The sequence below is a fragment of the Cetorhinus maximus genome, chromosome 11, assembly GCF_964194155.1.
Source record: "Cetorhinus maximus chromosome 11, sCetMax3.hap1.1, whole genome shotgun sequence".
NCBI classification, from domain to species: Eukaryota; Metazoa; Chordata; class Chondrichthyes; order Lamniformes; family Cetorhinidae; genus Cetorhinus; species Cetorhinus maximus.
Genome location: NC_135889.1, coordinates 11,998,136 through 12,024,448, shown reverse-complemented (window position 1 = coordinate 12,024,448; position 26,313 = coordinate 11,998,136). Strand labels below are relative to the sequence as shown.

Below are 26,313 nucleotides of genomic sequence, written 5' to 3'. Positions count from 1 at the left end.
CAACCAGGACTGCAGCATGAAATTCTGTGACATTTCATTGCAAAAATAACCATCTCACATGATAAAGCTGACTCCTAGTGAGGCTTAATGCATTTTAAATTTGGTGACTAGTACAATACTTTTAATAAGCTGCTGGTGGGAATTTATATCACTGGACTTCCTCTCAAGACATATTGTACATTGAGCCATGTTCTGTGCTCATAAACAATCCGATTTCATAGAACTGAGAACAATTGTGCTGCATTATATTTTGTTTGCTTAATGTTTCTAGGGCTATTTGTATTGGCAGTGGCACTAGAGAGTGAACACAGCTTAGGTACAAAATATATTGCATAGAAACATGCTGGTCCATTCCAGTGTTTATGCTACATGTGAACCTTCTCCCACCCTATTTCATCTAATTCTAACAACATATTCTTATATTCCTTTCTCCCTTGTGTTTATCTAGCTTCCACTTAAATGCATCTGTGGCATTTTCCCCAACGACAACTGGGGTGAATGCATGCCATGGTTCTTTTGGAGGAACTCCATGGTCCAGATGTTCATTATTTCAGTCGCCCCAGTGTGTAATATGACAGGTTGATGAGTAAGCGTGGGTGGAGAGGAGGAGATGGTTAGCACACTAAGCTTGGATTACACAAGTGTTTTGAATTAATTACTGGCATAAACAAAACAGAACTGGTAAAGCTATGGAATTATCAACACTTGGTTGAACAGTAGGTGACTCACTTCCCTTGGTTCCAATGCTGCACACATTCCTTCGTGTAGTTCCAATGCTGCACACATTCCTTTGTATAGTTTGTCTGCCTTAATTTAGCAAAATAAATTTGTCTTGAAGTTATCTTTGCACTATTTGCATGTGAAGCCTTATGATCTATTTTTAAATGAGTTCATATCTTTAAGATTTTGGTTAAAGGAAGTATGTTAAGCATGTCCATAGATTAATACCAGAAAACTCAATTTCAACACTGTTAAGTTAAACATTTCATCAGCTTTTGCATCCACTGTCTACATCAGGCATTTCCACGTCAACTAAAGCTCTACTTCTTGCAGAGTAACGCTTTTACCACAATAAAATGAGGTTTTCATCCAATTAGTGCAGACTGAATTCTGTTCCAGGTCCCAGAAATGAAAGGGTAGTACTTAATTCGATATGCAAAATGTGTACCAAGCGGTTGCTTTTAACATTTGCATTATGAAGTTTCTCTGCTCATTTTAAAAAAAAATTGCGTTGTGCCTTTAGTAGTACACCCCTAAGGTTTTTAGAAAAAGGTGCAGAACATCCAAGAGAGTTGTAGAATGCGAGCAGCAAAATATAGGCAAGGTACAAGACTTGAGGAAGGGAAATTCCTGAGTGCCATGGTGTGATGACCGAAGGTTGTTATTAATGGTGGAATGGAAGTCAGATAGGTATTTAATTGAATTTAATTTAGGCAATAATATACTGCACAACATTTTGATTTAATTTCCCCAGTTTTACAGGTTTCCTTTTCAGCCATCCCATATACTGATTTAATTTCTTTAACTCTCTTATCCTGTTTAACTTCCTTGTTACTAGGTGTGTAATAAACTCAGCTAAAAGCTGGCTAGTCAGAAATTATAATTTACTGGCAGAGGCAGAGTGGGGACAAGACCAAGGAGGGATTAATTGAGTGGCATAAGGATGTTGAAATTAGTGTGCTGGGGTAATAAGGATCCAGTGGAGTTTAGCAGGAATGCTGCGGATGTATCAATAAGTCAGTTGCAAAACGTTAAACAGAACGAGATGGTGAGTGTGATAGGATGCTGTTGGTTGAGTCCTGAGTGAATTGGAATTTGAGACCAGCAAGGAATGGATTTGAAAAGTTAAGCCTGAAAGCGGAGACAAAATGATAGTTTGGAGGTGAAAATAAGTAGCCTTATTGGTGCACCACATGAACATTGAAGCTTAGCTCAGAGTCAAGCAAGGCAATGAGGTTGCACACAGTCTGCTAATGAATTGATAGATGTAAGTATTAAAGGGAACAATTATAGAGGGTGGTAGAGTAGTTTGTCACCCACTGTCGGAGTCATCTCTAGTAAAATATTTAAATCATAGAAATTCACAGCACAGAAGGAGGTCATTCAGCCCATCATATCTGTGCCAGCTGAGAAGGAGCTAAGAACTTAATCCCACTTTCCAGCTCTTAGTCCATAACCTTGTAGGTCATGGCACTTCAAATGCATATCTATTGCATAAGGGGTGGTGGTGTAGTGGTATTGCCACTGGACTCATAATCCATCGACCCCAGGTTCGAATCCCACCACGTTCAAATTCAGTAAAATATCTGGAATTAAAAGTCTAATGATTACGATGAAACCATGCTGATTGTCATACCCATTTGGTTCGCTAATTTAGGAAAGGAAATCTGCCTACATGTGAGTTGACTCTTGCGTGCCCTCTGAAATGGCCCAGCAAGCCACTCAAGTTTTATCAAACCACTAAAAACAAGTTTAAAAGATCAGACCACCCAACAATCGACCTAGACATCAGAAACGACAACAGCAAACTCAGAGATAAAAACAAAAAACTACTGCGGATGCTGGAAATCCAAAACAAAAACAGAATTACCTGGAAAAACTCAGCAGGTCTGGCAGCATCGGCGGAGAAGAAAAGAGTTGACGTTTCGAGTCCTCATGACCCTTCAGCAAACTCAGCCCTGTCTACCCTTGAGCCAAAATTGGGAGAGCTGTCTCCACCTGATGTGGTCAAATTCACGGAATCATACCTTACAGATAATGTCCCAGACACCACCATCACCATCCTGTCTCATCGGCAGGGCAGACCCAGCAGAGGTGGCAGCACAGTGATATACAGTCAGGAGGGAGTTGCCCTGTGAGTCCTCAACATTGACTCCGGAACCCATAAAGCCTCATGGCACCAGGTCAAACATGGGCAAGGAAACCTCCTGATTACCGCATACTGTCCCCCCTCAGCTGATGAATCATTACTCTTCCATGTTGAACACTACTTGGAGGAAGCACTGAAGGTGGCAACGGCACAGAATGTACTCTGGGTGGGGGACTTCAATGTCCATCACCAAAAGTGTCACAGTAGCACTAGTACAGATTGAGCTGGCCAAGCCCTAAAGGACATAGCTGTTTGACTGGGTCTGTGTCAGGTGGTGAGGGAACCAACAATAGGGAAAAACATACTTAACCTCATCCTCACCAACCCGTCTGCTGCAGATGCATCTGTCCATGACACTTATTGGTAGGACCGACCACTGCACAGTCATTGTGGAGACGAAGTCCCACCTTCACATTGAGGACACCCTCTATCATGTTGTGTGGCACTACTGCCGTGCTAATTGGGATAGATTTTGAATAAATCTAGCAACTTGAGACTGGGCATCCATGAGGCGCTGTGGGCTATCAGCAGCAGCAGAATTGTATTGAACCACAATCTGTAACCTCATGGCCCAGCATATTCCCCCACTCTACCATTGCCATCAAGCCGGGGGTCAACCCTGGTTCAATGAAGAGTGCAAGAGGACATGCTAAGAGCAGCACCAGGCATACCTAAAAATGAGGTGTCAACCTGGTAGAGCTACAACACATGACTGCACACCAAACAGCATAAGCAGCATGTGGTAGACAGAGCTAAGTGAATCCACAACCAATGGATCAGATAGTTAATGATGGTGGACAATTAAACAACCGCTGAAGGAGGAGGCTCCACAAATTTCCCCATCCTCCGTGATGGGGGAGCCCAGCACTTCCGTGCAAAAGATGAGGCTGAAGCGTTTGCAGCAATCTTCAGCCAAAAGTGACCCATCTCTGCCTCCCCCAGAGGTCCCAAGCATCAGAGATGCCAGTCTTCAGCTGATTCAATTCACTCCATGTGAGATGAAGAAACAGTTGAAGGCACTGAATGCTGCAAATGCTATGAGTCCTGACAATATTCTGCCAATAGTACTGAAGACGTGCTCTAGAACTTGCCACACCCCTAGCTAAGCTGTACCAATTCACCCTCAATACTGGCATCTACCCAGCAATGTGGAAAATTGCCCAGGTATGTCCTGTACACAAAGAGCAGGACAAATCCAACTTGGCCAATTACCGCCCCATCTGTCTACTCTCGATCATCAGTAAAGTGATGTAAGGGGTCATCAGCAGTGCTATCAACGGACACTTGCTTAGCAATAACCTGCTCACTGAAGCTCAGTTTGGGTTCTGCCAGGGCCACTCAGCTCCTGACCTCATTTCAGCCTTGGTTCAAACATGGACAAAAGAACTGAACTCCAGAGGCGAGTTGAGAGTGACTGCCCTTGACGTCAAGATAGCATTTGACTGAGTCTGGCATCAAGGAGTCCTAGCAAAACTGGAGTCAATGGGAATCAGGGGGAAAGCTCTCCACTGGTTGGGAGTCCTACCTAGTGCAAAGAAAGATGGTTGCGATTGTTGGAGGTCAATCATCTCAGTTCCAGGACATCGCTGCAGAAGTTCCTCGGGATAGAGCCCTAGGCCGAACCATCTACAGCTGCTTCATCAGTGACTTTCCTTCTCTTATAAGTTTAGAAGTGGGTATGTTCACTGATGATTGCACAATGTTCACCATTCTCAACGACTCGGAAACTGAAGCAGTCCATGTCCAAATGCAGGAAGACCTGGACAATATCAAGACTTGGGCTGACAAGTGGCAAATAACATTCATGCCACACAAGTTTCAGGCAATGACCATCTCCAAGAAGAAAGGATCAAGCCATCGCCCCATGACATTCAGTGGCATTACCATTGCTGAATCCCCCACAATCTACATCCTGGGGGTTACCACTGACCAGAAACAGAAGTGAACTAGCCATAAAAATACTGTGGCTACAAGAGCAGGTCAGAGGTTAGGAATCCTGCAGCGAGTAACTCATCTCCTAACTCCCCGAAGCCTGTCCACCATCTACAAGGCACAGGTCAGGAGTGTGATGGAATACTCTCCATTTGCCTGGGCGAGTGCAGTTCCAGCAACACTGAAGAAGCTTGGCACCATCCAGGGCAAAGCAGCCCACTTGATTGGCGCCCCCATCGACAAACATTCACTCCTTCCACCACCTTCTCGAGGACAATTAGGGATGGGTGATAAATGCTGGCCTAACCCTCATCCCGTGAATGAATAAAAAAAACTCTATCTCGGCCCCTCACGTACACCTCAATAAATCTCCCCTCAACCTCATCTGTTCCAAAAAAAAAGCAGCCCCAGTCTTACCTCATAGTTAAAATTATCCATTCCTGGCAACAACCTTGTAAGTCTGCTCTGCGTCCTCTCTTGTCACATCCTTCCTGTGACCAGAACTATAAACAATACTCAAGCTGTGGCCTAACTAGTGTTTTATACGGTTCTGGCGTATTGTTGCTGATAAACTAGTGGGATGTTGTCACATATGGAAAACACATTAGAATTGCACACTCTTACGTAAGGCCCAGGATATTGGGCTTTAATTGTTACTGAAGTGTTTTCCAGGAACTGACTGCATCCCCCTCCCAACAGCTGGGTGAGGCACTAGAGAGTTTACATTGACATAATTTAAAAGTTTCCCTTCCCATCTATAGTGTTGTTGGACGGAGGAGGGAAATACCTGATTAATCCCAGAGATGTGGATTGGCAGATAGTTCTGTGAAAGGATTAAAAGAGAGCTTATTTCTTACTGCCTATCACAGGAGACCAAGCATCATCTGGCACCGTGAACAGGGTGACAGTTTTTTGCCCTACCTTAGCCTACCTCTACCTTAGTGCACAGACATCAGGGCCCTCAGGTTTTTGAATTTTATACTTTTGGCAAATTTTCCTAACATATCATTTCTTCAAAACGCCTGCTGAATATGCTGTTAGCGCACAATATCCCTCACAGAGAATCTGCAATCATGTGCTGAATTGCTATTTTGTGTCAGCTTAATGTTTTTTAGTGAGGGTCGAAAGTGTATTGAAGTGGGCCACATTCAGTGGTTATCTCAGTGATTGAATTAAATTCCTTAACTTCATAGTTACCATGTCCAGACCAGTGGTGAACAACAGCAACTTTGATTCATGCAGAAAAACACCCCAGAGCGTTGCACAGGAATGTTATCAGACAAAATTTGATACTGAGTCACATAAGCAGTTTTAGGACTGATGACCAAAAGTTTGGTCAAAGAAGTAGGTTTTATGGAGCATCTTAAAGGAGGAGAGGAGAGAAAGGGGTGGAAAGATTTACGGAGAACTAGTGCTTCAGGGCCGAAGCCACAGCCGCAAAACGAGGGGTTGGTGAAAATCAGGAATGTGCTATTGGGGAGAATTAGAGGAGCACAGAGATCTGAGGGTTGTAAGGCTGGAGGAGGTTTCATGGGGAGGGGTGAAGGAAATGGATTTTAAAAAGAAGTAAGTATTTTTAAATTGAGGTGTTGTAGTCCAAGAGCCCACTTAGTGAGCACAGGCCACAATGCTAGATTTTTCAAATCGGGTAACTAGTTCAACAAGTTGGTAGGAGGAGGGCTCCTAGTGTATAATGAAGTCTAATGGTTAGCTCATTGATATAGTCAGAGGTTGAATTATTGTACAATCTTAGTAGCAATTTTAGTGTTGTAACGTATTGTTTCCTAATCCCAATATAGATTATAGCCTTTTAATTTAAATAGTATCTTCTGCTTTAAAACTGCTACTGAGAAGCAACCAGACAATAGATGCCTTAAGTAGATCTTGTCACAGATACCACACTAGCGAGTGCATGCTAAAATGAAGTTCCCAGGCTGTCTGTAAATAATATGTTCAGACAGATTCTATGAGGTGTGTGAAATATTTTCCCTGCCTGTTGGGAAGTCCTTAACTATGTTTAGACCTATTTCCTATTGGCCAGTTGAGCTCAGGATTTGCAAGAAAAACTACATTCAGCTGTATCTTTTAATGGTTGTACTATGCCTATTGGTATTCTTCAGGTTTACAAGACTTGGAGAAAGATGAAAAGAGAAGTTGACCCAAAACCATCTTTACTATTCGATTAAGAAGCCACCTTGGTGGTTAACATAAGTATTTCTCACCTCTGAGTTAGATAGTTGTGTGTTCAAGTTCCACTGCGGACTTGAGCACAATCTAAATTGACATTCCAGTATAATACTGAGGACGTGCTGCACTGTCAGAAGTGGTATCTTTTGAATGAGGTGTTAACTGAGGCTCTCTCCACCCTCTGAGGTGGACCAAAAAGATCTCTCAGCATTATTTCAAGAAATAATGTTCTCCCCAGTGTCATGGCCAACATTTATCCTTCACTCAATATCCCCAGAAGAAACAGATTATCTGGTCATTATTACATTGCTGTTTAAAAAACCTTGCTTGAGAGCAAATAGACTGCTGTGTTTCCTACATCATAACAGTGACTATGCTTCTAGAGTACTTCACTAGCTATAAAGCGTGTAATCTATTATTGATGGAGTATTTACCTTATGGCTAAATTGTTAACTGGAAGTAAAACAGCAAGGTAAGCAGGAAACAAACTTTTTTTTCCAGATTTCTACTATACCAGAAAGTGAGGACTCCCAAGAGTCTGTGGATAGCATGACTGACTCACAGAAACGTAGAGAAATTCTATCGAGACGGCCTTCATATAGGTAACTGAGAACTTATCATTTTTTTTGTCACTGACTTAATTTCAGATTGAGCTTCTAACTCTTGAGGCGCTTTAATCCACAATGTTGTCAACCTCTGCAGCAGGTTCCTTCATAGAAGATCAAGCATAGCAGGCACATGGAAACACCACCATCTGCATGTCACAGACCACCCTTAGTTGGATATGTATCTTGTGTTTCTTTGTTGCTGGGTCAAAATCCTGCAAATCCCTAGGTAACAGCATTGTGGGTGTACCTGGACCACACTAGCTGCAGTGGATCAAGGCGGCGGCTCATGACCACATTCTCACCACAATTAGGGATGGGCAATAAATGCTTGCCAGTGACACCTACACTATGAATGAATTTTAAAAAAGGAAAGCTGCTTTAAGCCCAATTAGACAATAAAATGAGCGCTATTCATTTTCCTGCCTCCCATTTTGAAAAAAATCAACATGTTATAATGTACAGGTTGCGCAAATTATTGGCCTAATAGCAAAAAGCAATGCCTGAACCATATCGACAAGAAAGATTCTGGGTTCCATTCCCAGCTTGATCACAGCTAAGATAGCAGTTGATGGTGAACAAATGGTTCCATGGGGCTCCGACACTAGTTCCTGATTTTCTGTCTAGCGATCTCTGTTTACGTGTGGGCATCAAGCAATGAGGTAGATTTAGGCTGTGATTTCCTCTTTTGTACTTTCCTCTAGCAAGCCATCTCTCATTGTCTGGGTTCAAAAACGAAACATGGTTGCTTTATACAGATATCGGGAGGGAGGCTGATGGCTGTGGAACAGTAGTTGCAACAGATATTTTAACATTGACATCAAGTTAATCAGCCAGCAGTAAAATATATTTACACATGTGAGTTATGTCATATATGCTTTGCCTGCTCATTGTCTGCTGATGCTTCATCCTGAGCTGTTTTCTTGGCAGTTTTTGCCAGTGGCGGTGTGCCATTGCCATCGGCTCTCGGGGGCAGGGTGAGGAAGCAAGCCCCAAGTCTGCTTCAGCCAGAGTGGGAATCAAACCTGCGCTGTTGGCGTTAATCTTAACTACATGTTAGCCGCCATCGAGCCAACTGAGCTAACCATCCCCTCACATGAGTTATATTTGTCGCAAAGAAAAATCAGGAGCTTTCCCAGTTGTTAAGTGTCTCTAATGCATTTTTTGCCTGTAGGTTAATGAGGACAGGGAATCTCAAGGGCATATCTTTTGTGCTAGCTCTCCCCTTTTATCTTATGACTTGAATTTGCTCTGATTTTTTTTCAAACATGAAATGCTTAAATGTTAACATGACGGAGAACTTCCTGACTGACGAGGCTAGAGTCAATCACAGAATATCTCAGCGTTGTTTATACCAAACATTTGTGGGGGAAAGAAGTTTGGCTCCAAGCAAACCTTGAGATCTGGCCAGAATTGACTTATCACTAAGATAAAAGCAAAATACTGTGGATGCTGGAAATCTGAAATAGAAACAGAAAATGCTGAAAAACTCAGCAGGTCTAGCAGCATCTGTGGAGAGAGCAACAGAGTTAATGCTTCGAGTCCATATGACCCTTCTTCTGAAGAAGGAGGAAATAGCGCTTCTAAAGAAGAGCCATACGGACTCAAAACGTTAACTCTGTTTCTCTCTCCACAAATGTTGCTAGACCTGCTGAGTTTTTCCAGCATTTTCTGTTTTTGTCTTATCGCTCAATGGTTTACAAGTCAGCTGGTTCCAGTGCTGGTTTTGGCCCACTTTGTAGTCGTTGCTTCCACTGCTTGCATTGGAGCTGCCCACTGCAACTGATGTCGCTGGAATGGCCCAGATGTGGAGAAAGAGCCCATTTTGAGGATCTCCATATCAACATCAACAGTGCAAAATGGCTCATAAGAATGATGGTATCTGTTTAGCACATCACCAACTTGCATTTTTATGAAGCACCTTTAAATTAGTGAAAAAATCCCAGGGCACTTTACATAAGCATAATCGGGCAAAATTTGACACTGAGCTACATAAGGAAGCAATCGCACAGTTTGATCCAAGGGATAAGCTTAAGGAATGTCTTAAAGGAGGAGAGGGAGCAGAGACAGAAAGGATTAGGGATTTTCAGAGCTTAAGGTTTGGCAGTTGAAGGCATGGCCACCAATGATGAGACAAAAGAAATCAGGGAAGCGAAAGAGGCCAGAATCCGAGAAATGCAGAGTTCTTGGAGGGTTATAGAGCTGGATCAGGTAACAGAAATAAGGATGTTGAAAGGGCTGATGGGTAAACTCTTCCTCCCCCTGAGCCCCACTTCAAATTTAATATTACTATGTCAAACCTGGCCCTCCAGCCAGTTAAATGCATCTATTTCTTCTATCGGTTGCTAATTCACAGAATCATAGAATTGTTATGGCGCAGAAGGAGGCCATTTAGACTGCACCGGCTCTCCGAATGAGCAACTCACCTTGTACCATTCCCCTACCTCCAACCTTCCACCCCCAACCTACCTTAGCTGGTAACCCTGCACATTCTTAATTTCCAGATAATGTCCTAATTCCCTTTTAAATGCTTCAATTGAACTTGCCTCCATCACACTCCCAGGCAGTCCATTCCAAACCTCAACCACCAGCTGCATAAAAGTTTCTCCCCATATCACTTTCGCTGCTTTTACTAATTACTTGAAATGTAAGCCTTTTTGTTCTTGATCCTTTCACGAATGAGAACAGTTTCTCGCTATCTACTCTGTCCAGGCCCCTCATGATTTTGAATACCTCTATGAAATCTGCTCTCAACCTTTTTCTGAAGAAAGCAGTCTTAACTTCTCCAATCTGTCTTCATAACTGAAGTTCCTCACTCCTGGAACCACTCTCGTGAATCTTTCCTGCACTGCCTCTAATGCCTTCACGTTCTTCCTCAAGTGTGGCGCCCAGAACTGACGCAATACTCCATACTCCAGCTGAGGCTGAACTAGTGTCTTATACAAATTTAACATAACCTCTTTGCTCTTGTACTGTATGCCCCTATAAACAAAGCCCAATTTAAAAATTCAACTTGGAAATGGGGTTTAGTATTAATTACCTACCAGGATATTTGGAGACGAGCTTTGCCTGTAATTGACATAATCTACTGTTCACACTGTAAAAGAAGGTCAGAATATATTATTGCTAGTCATCTAATGATTTAACATGGTTGGAAAGCTGCAAATCATTTTCTATAGCTGCAGTGCACTGCAGTAATATAAAATGCCACTTAGTAAGTTAAATCATTAATCATCTGTCAAAAAACAAAATGAAGTTACATTTATATAGACTTGCCACATCCTCAGGCCGATTGAAGCACTCCAAAACTAGGGAGTGGAGCCGATTGTTGGCAGCCAATTTTCACACAGCAAAATCACACCAACAACAAATGGGATGAATATCCAGTTAATGTTTGCTGGTGTTTGATTGAGGAATGTGGCTACAGACTACACCTGTAGTTATAAAAACCTTCAAAATAATATTGATTTTGTTAAAGATTAGAGTAAGTTGCGGAATCACCTCTCTTCAATGGTATTCTTGTCTGTACACTTGGTTAGATGTTGTCTAACTATTCAATTCTATACAAAAATGTTCTCCTCTTAAGTACCATTCCTTGTCAGGGAGATTCAGCAGGTAACCGCCCCTGAAGAAGAGTCATATGGACTCAGCATCCGCAGTATTTTGCTTTTATCTTTCTATCCTCCTTCGCAATCAACCACTAAAAGTTGCGCAAAAATGCTCACCTTTAACATCCTAAAGCACTTCACAGGAGTGTTATCAGGGAAAATTTGACACTGAGCCACAAATGGAGACATTAGGACAGGTAGCCAAAAACTTGGTTGGAGAAAGGTCATCAACCTGAAATGTTAACTGTTTCTTCACAGACGCTGAGCATTTCTGGCACTTTGTTTTCATGACCACAAGCTTAGTTGGTTTGGGGAGAATCTTAAAGGAAGGAAGTGAAGAAGTTTAGGGAGGGAATTTCAGTGGACAATACAGTCACCAATGGTGGGAGGATGAAAATCAGGGATGTGATTGAGTGCTAGATGTCAGAATTGAATGGACACAGATCACAAAGTGAGTGGGCAACAAGATGGCAGATGGAGTCTAATGTGGGGAAGAGGTGAAGTTATTCACTTTGGTCGTAAGAATAGAAAAGCAGGATATTTTTTAAAAGGTGTGAATCTTAATAATGTTCAAAGAGACCTGGGTATACTTGTACAAGGAACACAAAGTTAGCACGCAGGTACAGCAAGGCAATTAGAAAGACAAATGGCATGTTGGCCTTTATCACAAGGGGACTGGAGCACAGGAGAAAATAAGTCATACGACAATTGTGCAGGGCATTGGTGAGACCACATCTGGAATACTGTGTGCAGTTTTGGTCTTCATATTTAAGGAAGGGTATAATTTCATTGGGCACAAAGGCAAAGGTTTGCTAAATTGGGCCCTGGGATGAGGGATTGTTCAATGATGAGAGGCTGAGTAAATTTGGCTGATATTCTCTGGGGTTTAAAAGAATGAGAGGTGATCTCATTAAAACCTACAAGATCCTGAAGGGTAGTTGCTGAGAGATTGTTTCCCCTGGCTGGGGAGTCTAGAACAAGGTGGCACAGTTTCAGGATAAGGGACAGATCATTTAGGGCTGAAATGAGGAAACATTTCTTCACTCAAAGGGCTGTAAATCTTTGGAATTCTCTACCTTTGAGGATTGTGGATGCTCCATTATCGTATATATTTAAGGCTGAGCTAGACAGATTTTTGGTGCCTCGGAATCAAGGAATTTGAGAACAGGTGGGAAAGTGAAGTTGAAGCCCAAAATCAGCCATGATCCTATTGAATGGCAGAGCAGGCAGAACGGGCTATTAAGCCTCCCTCTGTTTCTATTTCTTGTGTTTTTATCTCATATGGGTGTTGTATTGGACAAGGCTACAGAGATAGGGAATGGTGAGGCCATGGAGGGATTTGGAGATAAGGATGAGAATTCTAAACTTGAGGCATTACTGGACTGGGAGCCAGTGTAGGTCAGCAGGCACAAGGGTGATGCATGATGAAATCTGGTGCTACTCAGCTAGAAAAGAAATAGTTTTAAAGCAGTTTACTGCCACCAATATTTCTGGAACACAGTTTTGTCTAGCAACGTTGTGTCTTTTTTGCTCTAAAATGTTTTCTGTTATAAGTTATACATGATTTAATATTTGGTCAGTTCAGAAGGGAATATTTCCTGCATTTGTAGCTTAGCTTGAACCTATTTATTGAGAGATTTTCTTGCATGTCTCTGATAAAATTGTCTTGTTGCATCTCCTTTTAAGGAAAATTCTGAACGAACTCTCTTCTGACACCCCCGGTGTGCCAAGAATCGATGAGGAGAAATCAGAAGAAGAGTCTGTCTCGGCAGTTACTACAATGACGATGCCAACCCCCATCTATCAGACCAGCAGCGGACAGTACAGTATGTACACATTTCATATCCTAGCGTGAAAGAAATACTACCATTTTACTGAAATTAACCCATTATCAGGGCTGGGAACTTTATATAAGCCAGTTATATGGGGGAAAGTATGCAATTTGCTTTATGACGTTTCTTACATGACAACAGTGGCTACGCTTTAAACGTACTTCATTAACTATAAAGTGTTTTAGGACATCAAAAGATTGTGAAAGACAGCATATAAATGCAAGTTTATCTTTCCTTTTAATTTTTTTACATAGAAATTAAAGCATAGTGGTAGGCCATTCTCTGGTCTGTAGCGTTTAAGTGCCAAATGAGCCTCCTCCCAATCTACTTCATCAAACCCTGTCTGAATATCCTTCTGCTCCTTTCTCCCTCAAGTAGATATCTAGCTTCCCCTTAAATGCATCTAGTCTATTCTTCTTAACTGCTCCATGTGGGGCAAGTTCTATATTCTAACCACTTTTGGATACATAAGTGTCTCCTGAATTAATTAATGGATTTATTAGTGTCTGTCATATTTATTACCTCTAGTTTTGGAACCCCCACAAGTGGAAACGTTTTCTATGTCTACCCTATCAAACCCCTTCATGGTCTTAAAGAATTCTACCAGATCAGCCCTCTCCTTTTCATAGAAGAACTTCAGCCTATTCAGTGTTTTCTGATGGTTATAACCCCTGTTCTGGTATCACCTGTACCCTATCAGGTACTGCAACATCCTTTTTGTAATGTGGAGATTAGAACTGTGCACAGTGCTCTACTATGGTCCAGTCAAACTTCTATACAAGTTTGACATAACCTCTCTGCTTTTCAATTCTATTCTTTTAGAAAATGATTAAGGTTTTCAAAATGATGAAGGGAATGGACTCAGTTGGGTAGGTTATTTGAAATGGAAAGGAATGAGAGGGCCAGAGACTGCATATATAAGCTAAAGAGAGTTAGGTTAGATCCATGTTGTCCAAAATATTAACTACGAGCTGCATGTGACTAATTGGGCATACAGAAGAGGCTAATTGCATTTCTGATTTGTAAATAAAATTGTGTTGTAGCATTATTGGGCACTTGATCTCAATACTCATTCACATAGCACAGCACTTTTACTTCAACCTCTTGGAGTGTTTCTTTGGCTGCTGCTCAGCATCTGTGGGTCAGATATTTGTCACACACTTTATCTGCATTTAGAGTAACAACTATGCATTACCCCTTGATGATGGTGTCAAAAGCAAAGTACTATGGATGCTAGAATCTGAAATTAAAACAGAATATACTGGAAACACTCAGCAGGTCTGGCAGCATAAATGGAGAGAAAAATTGCTTCAGGTTGATGATCTTTCATCAAAACTCTCTCCACAGCTGCTGTCAGACCTGAGTATTTCCAGCGCTTTCTGTTTTTGTTCCATTGGTGATGTCACTTTTCTCAAGGAGCTTGCCCACCATTTAATTTCTATGGCTGTTTCGTCTATGCCTTTTAATTACTTATTTAGATCTCTAAGGTAAATTATGTCACCATCAACTTGCAGTTCCTGTCAATCTCACCCTGTTTTAGTACTGAAACTGATGCAGTCCCGGCAAGGTTTGCCGTGACCTATGAGCACTCAATTAACATGATTTAGAGTGTTAGAAAAGGACACTCACCTGATCATAGCTCATTCCTCAAGGTTTATCCACATCACCTGGAGAAATAGTCGTCATCTCAAGTTGAGCAAGCTGAGTATCTGCTCTTGGATTGTTCAAGAGTGCAGACGTTGGGCACAGTAAAGAAGAGGCTAAAAGAAATGACTCTACCGCTGTAGTTCAGATTCTTTCGGAAATGGTCAGACAGTAATGCCTGAGCACATTGTTGGTTGAGACTGAGCACATGATCTAGCCTGGCACTTTAGCACAGTATTGAAGAAGTGCTGCATTGTCTAAGATATCATCTTTTGGATGATACATTAGACCCTGTCTAATAGTTCGGGTGGTTGTCAAATTTGTCACGGTGCTATTCGAAGGAGTGCAGGAAGTCTCCCTGTGTGCTGGTCAATATTCTTATGTCAGCAACAGCCACCAAAAAAGATTTAACTTGTAATTCAACAAAAACAAAAGTTGCTGGAAAAACTCAGAATATGTGGAGAGGAAGACAGAGTTAACGTTTCGTGTCTGCATAACTCTTCTTCAGAACTAAAGAGGAATAGAAATGTGGTGAAATATAAGCTGTTTAAGGGAGGTGGGACAGGTGGAGCTGGATAGAGGGCCAGTGATAGGTGGAGGCAAAGGAGAGATTGCCAAATATGTCATAAACAAAAAGACAGAGGTGTTGATGGTGGTGATGTTAGCTAAAGGATGTGTTAATGGTGACATTAAGGGTAGAAAGCAGGATGAGCAAGTGACCGATGGCCCTAGTGGGGGTGGGGTGGGGGGACGGGATTGAAATAGGCCAAAAGGTGGAGATAAAACAATGGATGGAAATAAATTTTTAAAATAATAATAGAAATAGGTGGGGAAAGAAAAATATACATATAAAAAAAATATTCTCCATCTTTTGGCCAATTTCGATCCCTTCCCCCACTAGGGCCATCTGTCACTTACTCATCCTGCTTTCTACCCTTAATGTCCTTTAGCTAATGTCACTACCATCAACACCCTTTGTCCTTTTGTCTATGACATTTTTGGCAATCTCCTTTGCCTCCCCTATCACTGGCCTTCTATCCAGCTCCACCTGTTCCCCTCCCCCCCCCAACAAAAAAAGCTTACATTTCACCACATTTCTATTCTTCTTAAGTTCTGATGAAGAGTCATGCAGACACGGAACGTTAACTCTGTCTTCCTCTCCACAGATGCTGTCAGACCTGCTGAGTTTTTCCAGCAGTTTTTGTTTCAGATTTCCAGCATCCGCAGTATTTTGCTTTTAACTTGTAATTCATTTTGTTGCTGTATGCAAGATGGTTGCCACATTTGCTAGCTAAATGTAGGAAATGCTTGTGTGGTGAACCAGACATCACAACTTAATGGACTAGTGGGCCCTTTTCACAGAATCACAGAATTTTAACGGCACAGGAGGAGGCAATTTGGCCCATCGTGTCTGCACCAGCTCTCCAAATGGTGGACTTGGGAATATATCACCGTTCCTTCACTGTCACTGGGTCAAAATCCTGGAAATCCCTTCCTAACAGCATTGTGGGTGTACCTACATCACAGGGACTGCAGCGGTTCAAGAAGGCAGCTCACCACCACCTTCTCAAGGACAACTAGGGATGGGCAATAAATGCTAGCCCAGCCAGCGAAGCCCACATCCCGTGAATGAATTTTTAAAAATGAGTATTATGACCTAGTGCCATTGCCCTGCCTTTTCCCCGTACCCCTGCACATTGTTTCTATTCAAATAACCATCTAATGCCTCTTGAATACCTCGATTGAACCTGCCTCCTCAACAATTCCAGGCAGTGCATTCCAGACACGAACCACTCATTGTATGAAAGAGTTTTTTCTCTCATCGCATTTGCTTCTTTTGCAAATCACTTTAAATCTGTGCCCTTTCGTTCTTGATCCTTTTACGAGCGGGAACAGCTTCTCCCTATCTACTCTGTCCAGACCCCTCATGATTTTGAACATCACTATCAAATCTCCCCTTAGTCGCCTTCTCTCCAAGGAGAGCAGTCCCAACCTCTCCAATCTATCTTCGTTACTGAAATTTCTCATCCCTGGGACCATAATTCTGTCCATCATTTTCCTTCCATTAGTATGTTGTAACTGCATTACTAAAAAGCAATGTGTGTGTGAAGCACTCTGGGATGTTTCTGAGAAACCTGCTATCACACCATATAAATGTACTCTAGTTCTAACTGAATATTGCTTTCTAAACCTTTGCAGGTCTTAATCTTTGCCTTAGTAATTATAAAAACTTTCCTGCACTGCTCTGGTGAGGTTTCTGCTTCAGGTGTAATCTTTTGAACAAATTCATTTACAATGCCACATTCAGTTCATTTTTTATAAAGCAGCTGTGTAGGGAGGAGCTTGGTGAGATTTTCACAGCTACTGTTTCTCACCCTTGCCCCAAAAATTAGAATCAACCAGTAACTTTGGAAATAAAGATAGAAGTGTCAGCTTAGCCAATAAGTAAATTAGGTCTGGGCTGTGGAAGCTAAGTACCGTTCATCTTGTAAATGTATTGACCAGGATGGATAATCATGTGATAATACTGTCACAATCTACCACAATTGAGGCGTTTCATAGCCACTGTAATTTGAATGTTATAGAATACAATCAAACAGCCCTTTGTCCCCATACTAGCTATTTGAAAGATTCAATTAGTCCCATTTCCTAGCACTTTCCCCATCACCCTGCAATTGTTTCCATTTCCCTCTTGAAAATAATTGTTAAATCTGCTTCCACCACCCTTTCAGGTAGTGCATTCCAGATCACAACTTGCTTCATAAAAAAGGTCTCCTGATCTCTGGTTCTTGCTAGTTATCTTAAATATGTGACCTCTGGTTTAGACCTTCCTGCCAGTGGAAACCATTTCTCCTTATTTACTCCATTAAACCTTCATGATTTTGAACACCTCTATTAAATTTCCCCTTAACCTTGTCTACTCTAAAGGGAACAATCCCAGCTAGTTCCTTCACAATGGATGGTCAGCATTCATTCATCTTATTAAATGCTCTTAAAGGGATTGACACAAGTATCTGGAGGATTCCATTGTCAATCCTCCGTTCAAACCAAGCTACTTCAGCCACACTGATTTCCCACATTGTGCCGGAGGGGGAAGTTCAAATAAAATAAAGACAGATAATGTGCTCTGTTGGATCCTGCTGAGAGTGGAGCAGCCCAGTTCTCCAAATGCTGATGGGTGTTATCAGTTTGAAGGACCAGGAACAGGAGATGGTTGAGAGATGAAGCTAAGGTCTCACCTTGGACTATTTATTTGCATCCCTCCCTGATTAATGCAGCCCTTCAAACTAAATGAAACCTACCTACTTTTAAAGTCAAGGTGCATGGAAATGTAGAGCCTATAATTGAAATGATTAACAGGTGCTGGTCAGTTTTTGTATTAATAGCCCAGAATATTATCATAAAATGATATTCAAACTCTGGCCTCTTGTGCATCCCCAGTTTTCACTGCTTTACCATTGGTGGACATGCCTTAAAGCTGCCTTGATCCTAAGCTGAGAAATTCCCTTCTGAAACCTCTCCACCTCATAACTACTTTCTCATCCTTTAAGACGGCCCTTAAAAACCGTCCCCTTTGATCGAGCTTTTGGTCACTATGGTTCAGTGTCAAATTTTGTCTGACAACATTCCTGTGAAGCACGTTGGGCATTTTAATATGTTAGATACACTATATAAATACAATTTTTTCTTGTTGCAGACTGAAATTGCAATTGATAAAAAGACTGCAGAAATACTTAGATTTATATTTATAATACAATTGCCTGTTTTTAATTGCAGATTGGGGAAGGGGGCTCAAAAAAATTTTTTGTCCTTGCTCAGCCCAAATAACTACTTTTAACAGTCGCCAGCGCAATAAAGAGGCATCACTGAGTCTTACAATCAAAATAGGGACTTAAATTCAGAAAGTTTCCATTAACCTAACTCTTCACTGTTGCCAGTTGCTATCACACAGGGAGGCGCAATCCAGCTAGCCAACAATGGCACAGATGGGGTGCAAGGGCTCCAGACGTTAACAATGAGTAACGCAGCGACAGCCCAAGGTGGGGCAGCCATTGTACAGTACGCCCAGAGTCCCGATGGACAGCAGATCTTTGTGCCGGGCAGCCAAGTGGTCGTACAAGGTGAGTCATTTGTTAGGAACTTTTTTTTTCTCTAAAAAATTGTGAACTTTCTAACTTTACAGTTCCCATGCACTGTAGCAATTTTGGATGTGGTAGACTAATTTTGCTATGACGTTAACAAGGCCAAAAGAGTCAGGTTATGAAGTCACTTGTGCCCCACGTCGCTCTGCTGAGGTAGCAGGTACTCTGTCTGATTTTCACTGGATCAGTCGTTTTGGTTTCCAAATGAACGCTAGGGAAAAACTCCATGATTTTTAATGCCAGTGCATGCTGTGGCATAATAGTGCTTAGCTGAGAGCAGGAATTTGATGTGCACGATATTGTAGGTTCTGTGGCACAACCTATCATAGAGTTTCACCAAAGTTGATTCAAACATTCATTTTGCTGTGTAACTGATGATTTTTATCTCTGCCATGCATCCTGTTTTGTATTTGCTAAATTTTGTGCCATTTTAACAAAGACAGGAGGGGATTTAAATAATGTACCGTGGATTCGGAGCATCAGCAAAGGTAGAGGCCATTCAGCCCTTTGTGTCTGCACCAGCTCCTTGAAAGAGCTATCCAATTGGTCTCATTCTCTGTTCTTTCACCATATCCCTGCAAATTTTCTCTCCTTCAGATATCTGTATCTAATTTTGAAAATTGCTATTGAATCTGCTTTCATTGCCCTTTCAGGCAGTACATTCCAGGTCAGAACAACTTGTTTAAGCAATTTGTTATGTATTTTTTGAATTAAATGTCGTACTATCATGAGTTGCTTGGCACTCTAATGTCGTCTGCTGAGGATAGAGTGGTCAGTGCTCAAAAGTTTCCTCAAGTGCCATCAGTTTGGAGCTCTGGGGACAGGGCATTCTCAGGAGCAGAAAATAAGGGCTCCCCTCTGATTAGTTTTCTCCCTCCCTGCTACGTGCATCAGTCCAAGATCTGTCTGTATACAAAGCCCTGTGAGGTCAAAAGCTTTGCAAACGGGCTGCTACCTTTTCCAAAAGGACCAGGTGAATGTTGAAAATGTAATTTTCTTCTTTGACATTTGAGATTATTTAAAAACAATTTAAAGTGACAGGCTAATGCAGTATGAGATTCTGCCATTAGGTGGTGGTGGTGCATTTTTAATTAAACATGGTGGAGCCAGTTAGTGGCAGTAAAAAGTATTGTATTCAGTCATCAGCGATCCCAGTATTTTGATATTGCCAACTTCTCATTTGCATCCCTCTTAGAATGGATCTACTGAATACAAAATTGAAGTAACTATGTCTCTTGAAGGCTTAGCTGCAACAATCCTCGAGCTTTGTGGCTTTTTTTTTTCCTTAAAAGCTGACTGAAGGGATTCTGGGACAGTTGGGTGTGTAGTTAATAGACAAAGACATGTTCAAGTGCCTTGGAGAGAAAAGGGAGATTAAAGGTGAGGCAGTAGATTGATGGTTTGAGATTAGGCTTTTTGAGGGAGGATTGGTGGAAAGTTGGAGCAAAATGGTGCCTCAGTAAAGTATTATAGTGCGAGGTGGTGTGAGGAGTTACAAGGAGATCAGAAGTTGAGTGGGAAAGAGGGTGAGATTGAAAAAGCAGGAGTTGGATCTCGTGATAGAGATTAACTTGGAGTGGGGGGATTTGAGGTGGTATGCCGTCTCCAGTAGGGCTGCTGAAAGCTGTGTTTTTTTTTTAACCCACTGGTCCAGGAGCATTCAGGGTTATGGCTGAGATCAGTTAGCTCAGCACAACAAAAGGTGATGAGAATTAAGACGGGAATTTATCCAGCCTGTATGATTGACACAATAAAAGAGGATTAATGAGGCCTTGACCTGAAAACAGTAGTGTTTAATTGGATTAACACTGGGTGCCATACCTGAGGTAGCCTATCACTCAGATAATTGGAGATTCTGGGGCTCAGAAGAAGATAACTCCTGCCTTAAGCATAACACACTACACCATCCGAGCAAGTCTGTGAACTGAAGTTAACTAGAATCAGGCTGTCGCTACCTAAGGAAATAAAGGCAACAAGCTCACATCCCTTCACTCTGCCATACACGTTTGCAGCTTACATATAATTAATTTTAAAACACTACTCAATATTTAAAATTGTGTCAATGTTCAAAACAGAAAGCTCTACACGGGTCCCACGTCAGTGCATGGTATCTGTAAATGTCTTTGAAAAGCTATACAATATTAATTATGCGCAGCATTACTATTTTTTTGATTGTTTAAACTTGAGAAAGTTGGGATTTAAAGCATCCTTGTTGAATTATATTTTGTATTTTAGAAGTTAATATCTAGAATTCTGATGTGGGTAAAGGCACTTCCGTAAGTAATTGGGGTGACCAGGGGCGTGCTGGCTCGTTCTTCGTCATACTAATGCACTATGACATTGACAGTTAACATTTATTTTTACGTCTCTTTTGTCCTGATGTACTTTCTTCTTTTTTTACTCAGGTGCAGCTGGAGATGTCCAGACCTATCAGATCCGTACCACTCCCAACTCCACTGCCGGCCAAGGAATGGTAATGGCGTCATCACCAGTCCTGCAGAACCAGCCCCAGAACGCTGAAGAAACCACTCGCAAACGAGAAATCCGCCTCATGAAAAACAGGTAATTTCCTTTCCTCCAATCTTGGAAACTGATGGCTATGTCCTCCTGGAAGGATCATCCAAGTGGGTGAGAGGAAATTCATGGCAGGCTCTTCCAATGGGGTTGGTGGGTAAAGATGCCACCTGGTGTAAGTCCCAACTTCCATTTCTGGATCTGTATTCACTAAATTGATCTCAGCTGAGGCAATGGTTGGTACAATTGGTCTTAATCTTGAAAAAGAGCCATAACATAACAGCTAGCTAAAACACATAAGGGGAATTACAAAGGAATGAGGTCAGAGTTGGCTGGAGCGGACTGGGAAAGGAGTTTAGCAGAAAAGAGGTTGATGAACAATGGCAGACGTTTAAGAAAATAATTAAGAAAATAGGCAAAGATTAGTGGTCAGCCGGAGGATTGGGAAAGTTTTAAGAACCAACAGAAGATGACCAAAAAAATAATAGAGGGAGAAAATAAACTTTGAGAGTAAACTAGCAAGTAATATAAAAATGGACAGTAAGAGCTTCTTTAAATATACGAAAAGGAAGAGAGAGGCCAAAGTGAACATAGGCCCCTTAGAGAATGAGGCTGGGGAAATAATAATGGGGAACCAGGAAATGGCAGAGGAGTTGAATAACTACTTTGCATCAGCCTTCACGGTAGAGGACACTAGTAGCATTCCAAAAATACTAAATAATCAAGGGGCAAAAGGAAAATAAATACAATAGCTGCCACCAGAGAAAAAGTACTAGGGAAACTAATGGGCTAAAGGCCGATAAGCCCCCTGGACCTGATGGGTTGCATCCTAGGATATTAAAGGAAGTAGTGGCAGAGATAATGGATGCACTGGTAGTAATCTTCCAAGAATCCTTAGATTCTAGAAAAGCCCCAGAAGATTGGAAAACTGCCAATGTAACACCCTTATTCAAAAAGAGAGGGAGACAAAAAACAGGTAACTATTAAGTTAGCTTAACATCTGTCATTGGGAAAATGTTGGAGTCTATTATAAAGGATGTAATAGCAGAACATTTAGAAATGCGTAATATAATCAAGCAGAGTCAGCATGGCTTCATGAAGGGGAAATCATGTCTGACAAATTTATTAGAATTCTTTGAGGAGTTAACAAGCAGGATAGATAATGGGGAACCAGTAGATATAATATATTTGGATTTCCAAAAAAGGCTACTTAATAAGATAAGAGCTCATGGTGTTGGGGGTGGTATATTAGCATGAACAGAGGATTGGCTGACTAATAGAAGACAGAGAGTTGGGATAAGGGGGGCATTTTCAGGATTGCAACCTGTAACTAGTGGAGTGCCACAGGGATCAGTGCTGGGCCACAATTATTTACAATATATATTAATGACTTGGATGAGGGAAATGAATGTACTATCTACAAGTTTGCTGATGACACAGGTGGGAAGGCAAGTGGTGAGGATGACGCAATGAGTCTACAGAGAGATATAGACAGGTTAAGTGAGTGGGCAAAAACTTGGCAGATGGAATATAATGTGGAAAAATGTGAGGTTGTGCACTTTGGCATGAAGAATAGAAGAGCTGAATATTATTTGAATGAAGAAAGCTGCAGCACAGAGGGATTTGGGGGTCCTTGTGCATGAATCGCAAAAAGCTAGCATACAAGTTCAACAGATAATAGGGAAGGCAATTGGAATGTTGGCCTTTATTTCAAAGGGAATGGAGTATAAAAATAGGGAAGTCTTGCTATAACTATACAAGGCACTAGTAAGACCACACTTAGAATACTGTGAACAGTTTTGGTCCCCTTATCGAAGGAAAGATATACTGGCATTGGAGGCAGTCCAGAGAAGATTCACTAGATTGATCCTGGGTATGGAGGGATTTTCTTATGAGGAGAGGTTGAGTAGGTTGGCCCTGTACTCATTGGAGTACAGAAGAATGAGAGGTGACCTTCTTGAAACTCTCAAGATTCATAAGGGGCTTGACAGGGTAGATGCTGAGAGATTGTTTTTCTTTGTGGGAGAATCTAGGACCAGAGGGCATAACCTCAGAGTAAGGGGTCACCCATTTAACACAGAGATGAGGAGGAATTTCTTCTCTCTGAGGGTAGTTCATCTGTGGAATTCCTTACCACAGAGGGCTGTAGAGGCTGGATCAATAAGTATATTCAAGGCTGAAATAGACAGATTTTTAATCAGTAAGGGAATCAAGGATTATGGGGAAAAGGCAGGAAAGTGGAGTTGAGGATTATCAGATCAGCCATGATCTCATTGAATAGCAGAGCAGACTCGATAGGCCAAATGGCCTACACCTGCTCCTACATCTTATGATGTAAACCATGAGCCATACTGACAACTGTAGAGTGTGAGCATCAGATGAGAACAAGATCAGGCTTGACTGTGATGACTGCCATGATCAACACTTACCTGCACATGGGACGGTAAAAGTTCATAACACAGCTGGAGGCCATTTGACCGACCAATCTTGCCTGTGCCAGCACTTGACTGAAGCAGCCCAAAATTCCCTCCCTATTTATCTGCTTCTCTTTAGAAGGTTTAATGATCTCTGACTCAACTGCGCCCCGTGGCTAAGAATTCCCTACAGCAATGTTTTTTAAAAAGTTACCCTTATGTCTCTTTCCACCCGCTTGGTTTTAAATTGACAACTCCTTGTCGCTGATACCTCAAACCGAGAAAATAGTTTTCCCCAATTATCCCCATCAATTTGATTTGTAATTTAAAGATCTCCTCTTGGTTTTTTTCTAATACAGTGGAAATAACACCAGAATCTCAAATATAGTTTGCCACCCTAATATGTATTTTAATGCCCTTTTTGAAATTGTAACTAGTAAGGTGGATAAAGGAAATCAGTGGATGTAGAGTATTTGGATTTTCAAGAGCAATTAGGATTTTAAGGAGTTACTTAAAGGAGGGAGAGCGAGAAAGAAGTTTAGTGGGGGGATGTTGCAGATTATGGCCTGGACAGCTGAAGACACAGCTGCAGATGATGGGGTGAAGCAAGAAGCCAGAATTGGAGAAGGACGGAGGTCTTAAGGACAGTAGGGTTGGAGGGATATGTTAGCTTGAGTTCCTTCATTAAGCTGGGGACGTGGAGGAAAGAGAAAATTTGAGACGGGTTAATACTGTTGAAGGGAATGATGATATCTGCTTATTCTAAATCTTTACGTTTACCCTTTTCAGGGAAGCAGCACGGGAGTGTCGTCGCAAGAAGAAAGAGTATGTGAAATGTTTGGAGAACCGGGTTGCTGTTCTGGAAAATCAAAACAAGACCCTCATTGAAGAGCTCAAGGCACTCAAAGACCTGTATTGCCATAAATCCGACTAGCACGCCACTGTCATTCCTGCGAATGATTAACAGACTTGCCCCAAAAGACTATTGGCATGAGCTGGGCGACTCTGCTACTTTTCTAATGGTTTCTCTCCTACATGGGAAAAAAAAATCAAAAAAACTGCATGGATGCAGTTCCGGCAGCTGCACGCCCATGCACCAGGGGATCATGCATCGGATCGCGGGATCCAACCTGGTCAAATCTTTCGCGTTCCAAACTCAAGATAGCCTGGAACCTGGTTTGGGCAATTGCTTTTTTTCACATGAACATTTTTATATACAAACTAACTTATCGGTACAAAAAAAATTCTTGTCTAGTGTGACCAGGAAAAATCACAAACATTTTAGTTTAGCATTTTTGTCTTTTCCCCCACCACTACCACCCCATTATTCTTTTTCTTCTTGTTGCTCTGGAGTGCAGTGTTGTCGCAGTCATCCCATCAGGTGGAGTGGGAGTTGCACCTGCATCCATGGCCTTGTCTTTGTGGCACCTTCAGGCCGATACTTTTAAAGGCACACGCTCTGGCAGCACGGATGGCTGTGCTATCATCATCTCACCAAGCCATTTGCAGGATACGTCAGATTGCAACCCAGGAACAATACAGAACCACACCACACCACACAATGTTGGCAAGCGTGTCGGGGGATTGGCCCCGGTTGGGGCAGAAGATCCCTTTAATCCAGAAAGTTGTGGATATCGAGCGCCTTGACTGCTTCGCTTACCGGCCTTTTCAATTAATCACTTTTTTTAGTCTGAGCTTGAATTTTAAAAGTCGTGTTGGTTTGCAATTATATACCTATACACATATATATATATTTTTTCCTCTCTTTCTAAATGGTGTTGTGATCCAGCCAGACTGTTCTGTCAGTCAAGCTGAGCTGACTGCACCCCTGCCCAAAAGGTGGTGAGGCTGGAAGGAATGTTAAGCTTTGTATTTATCATTCAACAGAAAAGTATGTGAGGGATCGAACCATAAAACCAATTAATGCTGTAAAACAGCACCCACAGCGAAGTGGGTGTAAAGCGCTGTTTTTTTTTTTGGGCGGCGGGGGGAAGAATAATTGTTGTGAAACTGGTCACCTTTGTTTGATGCCTTTGCACTGTATTAATAACACTTTACATTTTTATACTGTATATATATTTCTAAAAGAAGTGTGACTCTGCAAGGAAAAAAATAGAACTAGAAAAGGCTAAGGGTTTGTGATACAACCCCTTCACCGCTCTCAATAGAGAGAGCACCGCTGTTCCATCAACATTGAGGTTCAGCACCTTGTCCCCCACCCTGCAAAATAAACTAGCCCAGTGCAAATTTTAAAAGAGCAAAAGAACAATCTACTTTTTTTCCAATGCTTTCTTTTTAAAGAGGTCGTAGTACAAAGACAATAACAAGTCATTGCATACAAGATGTCGCACGAATGATCTCAGCGCACCAATGCAAACAAAAGTTCAGTCTGGGAGGAAGAATAACACTCACCCCAAGTGATCACTGCAAGTCGTGGTGTTTGAATCAAGCCAGTTGAGCAGTTCTAGCATCAGTTGAGGAGCAGCCTTGACCAAGGACCTAACAACATAAATTTCGCACTAAGCAGTCAGTTTCTAGGTAGGTAGGTTGTTACATTGTCAGCTAA

At 41.8% G+C, this 26,313-nt stretch overlaps 1 protein-coding gene across 2 annotated transcripts in view; it reads left to right on the top strand.

The window, feature by feature from the left end:
* creb1b (cAMP responsive element binding protein 1b) overlaps positions 1-26,016 on the top strand; it is an 82,138-nt gene extending 56,122 nt beyond the window's left edge. For both annotated transcript variants that reach the window (XM_078551548.1, XM_078551549.1), the window contains 5 exons: positions 7,490-7,590; positions 12,888-13,027; positions 18,616-18,798; positions 21,225-21,381; positions 24,537-26,016. In XM_078551548.1, coding sequence (XP_078407674.1) covers positions 7,490-7,590; positions 12,888-13,027; positions 18,616-18,798; positions 21,225-21,381; positions 24,537-24,681 — 726 coding nt within the window. In that variant the 3' untranslated portion in view covers positions 24,682-26,016. The remainder of the gene's footprint in view (positions 1-7,489; positions 7,591-12,887; positions 13,028-18,615; positions 18,799-21,224; positions 21,382-24,536) is intronic.
* Positions 26,017-26,313: the final 297 nt, after the last annotated feature.